The sequence below is a fragment of the Malus domestica genome, chromosome 02 (assembly GCF_042453785.1).
Source record: "Malus domestica chromosome 02, GDT2T_hap1".
Lineage (NCBI taxonomy): Eukaryota > Viridiplantae > Streptophyta > Magnoliopsida > Rosales > Rosaceae > Malus > Malus domestica.
The window spans coordinates 35688389-35693718 of NC_091662.1; the positions used below are offsets into that span (position 1 = coordinate 35688389).

Sequence of the window (5330 nt, forward strand, 5' to 3'; positions counted from 1 at the left end):
CTTTCTTTTGAACTGCGTATGATGAACCAAACCAAAAGCACCCGTATAATTCCATTGATGTACAATCTGTAATTCCGTAAAATGAAATCATTATCCAACACAAATTTACTCACAACAATCATGTAACTTTGGTCATCTGCCGTACGCTCTACTCTCGGATCTTTTGAATTCCAATCCAACGTGCATAATCGACCCACCTGTTCCACAATACAAAGAATTATGAGAATATGAAGACTGAGAGCACAACAAACTAATAAAATGGCATTCAAGGAGAACTCAGATCATACATCAAGGAACCCAAGAACGTGTTGCCAGTTCGAACAGCAAAGCAGATTGCACTCAGTATAAGCTTGTTTTGGTGCAGCAAGGGTTCAAGAAGGCGTTGTTCAATTACTCCGGCGAGAACTTGGTACCTTTGAAAGAAAAGAGATTTCATCATGCACGGTAGGAATAATTAAGCTACGATAAATTTCCAGATTCTTCAAACACATCACTGACTATAGTTCAGACACATAAACATGAATGTGCATCTTCACGATACGAGTTGAGGAGTTAAAGCTACTCAGATTGTATTTTAAGATATCCTTTCACATATATTGCTGTTGCAAGAATTTTGTAAACGGTTTCTTCCGTTACCATGTTCTTGGAGACAATATATGGATTCAAATAGTTAGAAGAGCTTGTTTCTCTTTAGTCATATGCTTACGACCCAAAGCTTCATGATAACCAGAACGGCCCCAGTTCTATCTAGAAATGCCACAAATGGTTTTTTTTTTAAAAGATACGATTCTCCATGATTATGACAGTATTTAAAGCCTCGAAATTCTTTATGCATCAGTCAGTATAGAAATGTTTGTTAATGGCCTAAACTAACGGTTCGTGAAGGTTAGAGTAAACAATAAGTAGAATACTTAAATCTGAAAAAGCCCTTGTACCTTAGATTGCTAGAAACCGCCATATAAACTCCATAAGCTACACTAGTTGACAATATGGGAACATCCTCTGCTTCACCAGCAAAAGATTTATCGATAGCTTTTCGTGCATTAATCAAGGCATTGGTTACACCCGTACCAACCTGAAATGATTTTTAATCAAAACTGTAATCCATCATATGACACCAAACGGCTACTAACTATGTCAACAATATTGACATAGTCAAATAAGAGAAAAGAGAATCAAAATTCAAAGAACACTTCATATGTACATTCTGCAACGATAAAATAAGACAAAAACAATCTAGTAATGTACCAAAACTCCCATTTCTTTCTCTGCATGTATAATATTGCAGACAGCAATTGAGAATTACATTACTTTCAATGACAATAAAGCACACCAGAGCCTCAGAATGGTGAATAAATTCTCAGACTGGTTGGAGAAGCTCATGCCTTTGTATATTATTTGGAGAAAAAGAAATTTGCAACTTTACCATACTTGAATGTTGATACAGCATTAAAACTAATGGCGTTCTACCAATGGCTTAATTTAAGTTTGCCAAAATCGAGTCCTGATTAGATTTAATTTTTCGACAACAAAGCTCAAACAACCAGTGGTGTGATCATTAAATTAGAATCAGTAATGGATTTTAATCTTGAGTACGGAAAGAAAATTTTGATAAGACATATACTGCATAAGTATCCGGCATGTTTTAGTACAAATGCTAGTAGATTTAGCTTATATGCCAAACAAAAGCTGATATAGATTTTCCTACATAACTTAAAAAGTATGAACAGTATTTGATGGTTGCTGAAAATTCCATTGTTTCCAACCAAGATAGAACAAATATCAAGTATCTTACGGGAAGCTTTGGCCATCTTCGGTGTTCTAATGTCACATGAAAAGTTCATGATAAAAGGGAAAACGAAGAGGACAGCCATAATGTTTTACTTGCGTAGATGTTACAGATAATTCTAAGAAATGCTAAAGCTAAGGCATTTCGAAACATGTAAGGTGTTTCACTTACCAGAGATGCACCAGTCCCGACTGCAAATAGTTTAGCTCCATTTCTCTGAATAAAACCATCAAAATACTATAAACTCCAATGCGCCATAACGTCAAATAATTTTAGATGACATAACACAAAATCACATACCACTATTGCGCCTATTCTCTGTAAGAGTGAGTAAGAGGTTCCAGACAAAGCTACCTGCAGGCAATATTGATGACTCACATGATGTTATAGTATGGTATATGATAAAGTGGTAACTTGTAAAGCCAAAAATAATGAAGCAAGAAATAACCTGGAAAGCATTATCTGGACACCCATAGAAGAACTTAGCAATACGGCCTGCGCTGACAGCAAGAGGTGGTCGAAGTGAAACAGTAGGAGCGGGAAGCCAAACAAGCATAAAATCAGCTATGATGGCCATCACCTAAGTTTTAAAAGGAAAAGAAAAAATATCCGTTTAACGGTCAAGCGGCAAAAAGGTGGAACAAACCAAAAACAGAAACACTACCAGAAAAGGAAGGCAAGAACACATAGCATGAATTGGACCAAAAGACTTCTGCTAGAAAGTTGAAGGATCGCTGCAGACTTTTGCACTCAAAGCAACTCATAGCTTGACATATATTAAAGCTTATAACAACAAACGGAAAACTAAATCGACTGATTGAAAAAACAAAAGGGCGTGAAGTAAATAAAAAAGAAGAGTAAAAATGACCAAATACATGAATATGATTCAATGATTCTGTAATTGGAAGTGCACAGATTGCACATAAGGTTGCTAACAATAGTTTGCATTGAGCTCAAAACGAACAAAGATAGTTTTCTGCATCCATTACAATCCATGACCCAAAATGAAGAACATGCTTCGCTGAAAGGCAGAATTTCCTAGTTTAACTTATTTATTTCTAACTTTATATCATATGGCATATCTCAGATTCCGCCAAAGCGTTTCAGACGATTGTTGCGCTAATTTTACAAACACCACTTGTATAAACTGCTCATCTATGAAGCAGATGGAAACTACTTTGATTTGTGATGATAATTTTCCATTTTATAGCACAATGAAATCAAAGCTCTTATTTATATAAGAGACATACCACATCCGCAAAAACAAAATCGAGCTCTTTGGTAAAATTTTCTCGGCGCCGCTCCAATTCTGCAGCAGTCTGAAAAATGAGCAACACGGAAAGAGCTTACATCCATACTAAGAGATACTCCAAAGTGTACTTCATGTTCAAAAGTCAATGATATCCAATGCATTATAGGGACACCATCTATGTTGAGAGAGAAGGACTTACACAGAACGGGTTCACCATCATGTGCCGTCCTTGGCAGCACATGGCAATGCATTATTGGATAAAAGACGCCACATGGCAGTAAACCCAATACATGTAAATTGTCCCAAATAAGAACGGTTGATGCCACAATACGGTCAAGATTTCTTCCTCTCAAAATTCTAAGAATTATGACTTTGTTATATTTTTGGCATCAACAAGAATAATCACAAGCAAATGTGAACATCAAATTCTATTAAGAAGAATTTACTCTTAAATAAATCATACTAAATCAAGTGACATAACATGAGGAGGCGAGAAAATGGAAGGGCGAAAATCACTATTTTGTCTCGTAAAAGGAAGAGAGTAAATGAAAAGCGTGGACCTTGGTGAATATCCCAACGCCGCACTCGATGCCAACTTTAGTCAAGAACAAGTCGTCCGCAAGCAACCGCTCCTTGAACCCATCAAACCCAAGCAACCACCTGAACACCGCCGACTTCTCCAGCTCAAAGAACCTCTTCACAATCAACCCCGGCACCCGCCCCGCCTCTATAGCCGCCGCCAAGTCCTTCGGGAGACTCTCCGACGACCTCCCAGCCTCAGCCATTGCCGCCAGGGCCTCCGCCTTGTTTCGATCTCGGTCCTCACCACTTCCATCACCGTCATTGTTATTACCTCCACTTCCGCCGTGTCCACCTCCGCCTGATGGGGGCTCACCGCCGTATGCGGCGGCGGCGAGGGGGGATCGGTGGAGGCGGGAGGTGGTGAGTTGGAGGGAGGGAGTTGCGGTGATGTTAGTGCGGGAGATGATGGTGAGAGTGAAGCTTTTTGGAGAGAGAGAGAAATGGCGGGGGGTGTTTGGTGAAGGGGGAAATTGAGAGTGAGAAGTGTAGAAGTTGGAGATGGTGGTGACTGCAGCCATCGTTGGTTGTTTTGCAGCACTTTACTTTCACTACCTCCCTCTTTCTCTTCTCTCTTTCTCTCTCTCTCCTCTTTGAAGAAGTAGAGAGAGAATTGGAGAATCAGGAATGAAGGTTGTTGAGAGAAAATGGGTTGGTGGATCCAACTGGGTCTTGGTCTTCTTCCTCTTTCAGTTTTCTTTCTTTCTTTATTTTTTGGGTTTTGATGAAACGATTTGAATGTGATTTTTGTGGACAAGAAGAACCTATTTTTTGGGGAGTGAACATTTGGAGAAAACGACTAATTAAAAGTTCATGCGTCTTTTCGACAGCCAAGGCTGGACTGTGTTGGAAAAGGCTAGGATTCTCTCATTTCCTATTTTTAATCCTCTTTCATCTTTTATTTTCATAGTCTTTATTTTTTTTTTATTAAAAATTAATATAAGATATTGATGTGGTTTAATTGTAACCACTCAAATAAAAGAAAATGTAAGAATAAGGAAAAAAATATGAGAAAGAATCCTAATCCGGAGGCAAAAGATCATTCTTATATATAAAAAATAATAATTAAAAGTTCATGCAACTGGTTTTTAGTTCGTTTTTGCACACCGTTATGTGTCTATGGTTAGTTTATTCATTTCATAAAATAATCCTAAATTTTTTATATTTAAATATTGCGTAATTAAATTTGGTCAAATTATTTTAGACATTTTAATTAAAAGCGTTTGAGTTAAATTTATTTAAAATAAATCATTTAATAATTTTATTTAATATAAAAGGTTTGAAATTTAATTAATAGAACAAAAACTAAAGCCTCATAAATAAGAAACAAACCCATGCAAAACCATTTTTTTGGCTGCCGGCCTCTCCCCCGAGGATGTACATCTAGGAATGGTAGCCACGTTCAAGTCAACTACTGGTGTAATTTTTCATAACATAAATTAGATTCCAAGGTAGTTTGGAAGTAAGGTGCTTAAAAAAAAACATCTATGAAAAAAAGCTGTGAAGGTTTTAGGTGTTTGATAAACTGAAAAAAAAGGGCTTATTTTGGAAGCTGCTGTGAGAATAAGCTGAAATCAAAGGAAAAAGCTGAAGCTGCTATTTGCAGCTTTGGAAAACTGGCTTTTTTTAAAAGCACACGGAGCTACAGTGCTCCTTTAATGAAAAGACCCACTATCAGACTGCTTTTTTTTCCAAAAACATTTATACAAA

At 37.2% G+C, this 5330-nt stretch overlaps 1 protein-coding gene across 1 annotated transcript; it reads right to left on the reverse strand.

Annotated features, from left to right (window-relative positions):
* Positions 1 to 22: 22 nt before the first annotated feature.
* LOC103407905 (protein RETICULATA-RELATED 4, chloroplastic-like) lies at positions 23 to 4480 on the reverse strand. Its single transcript, XM_008346780.4, has 8 exons — positions 3602 to 4480; positions 3040 to 3108; positions 2238 to 2369; positions 2090 to 2143; positions 1961 to 2005; positions 936 to 1075; positions 288 to 413; positions 23 to 197 (listed from the first exon to the last, which is right to left on the reverse strand). Exons 1-8 carry the CDS (start codon positions 4139 to 4141, stop codon positions 149 to 151), a joined length of 1155 nt encoding a protein of 384 aa, XP_008345002.1. The 5' UTR covers positions 4142 to 4480; the 3' UTR covers positions 23 to 148.
* Positions 4481 to 5330: the final 850 nt, after the last annotated feature.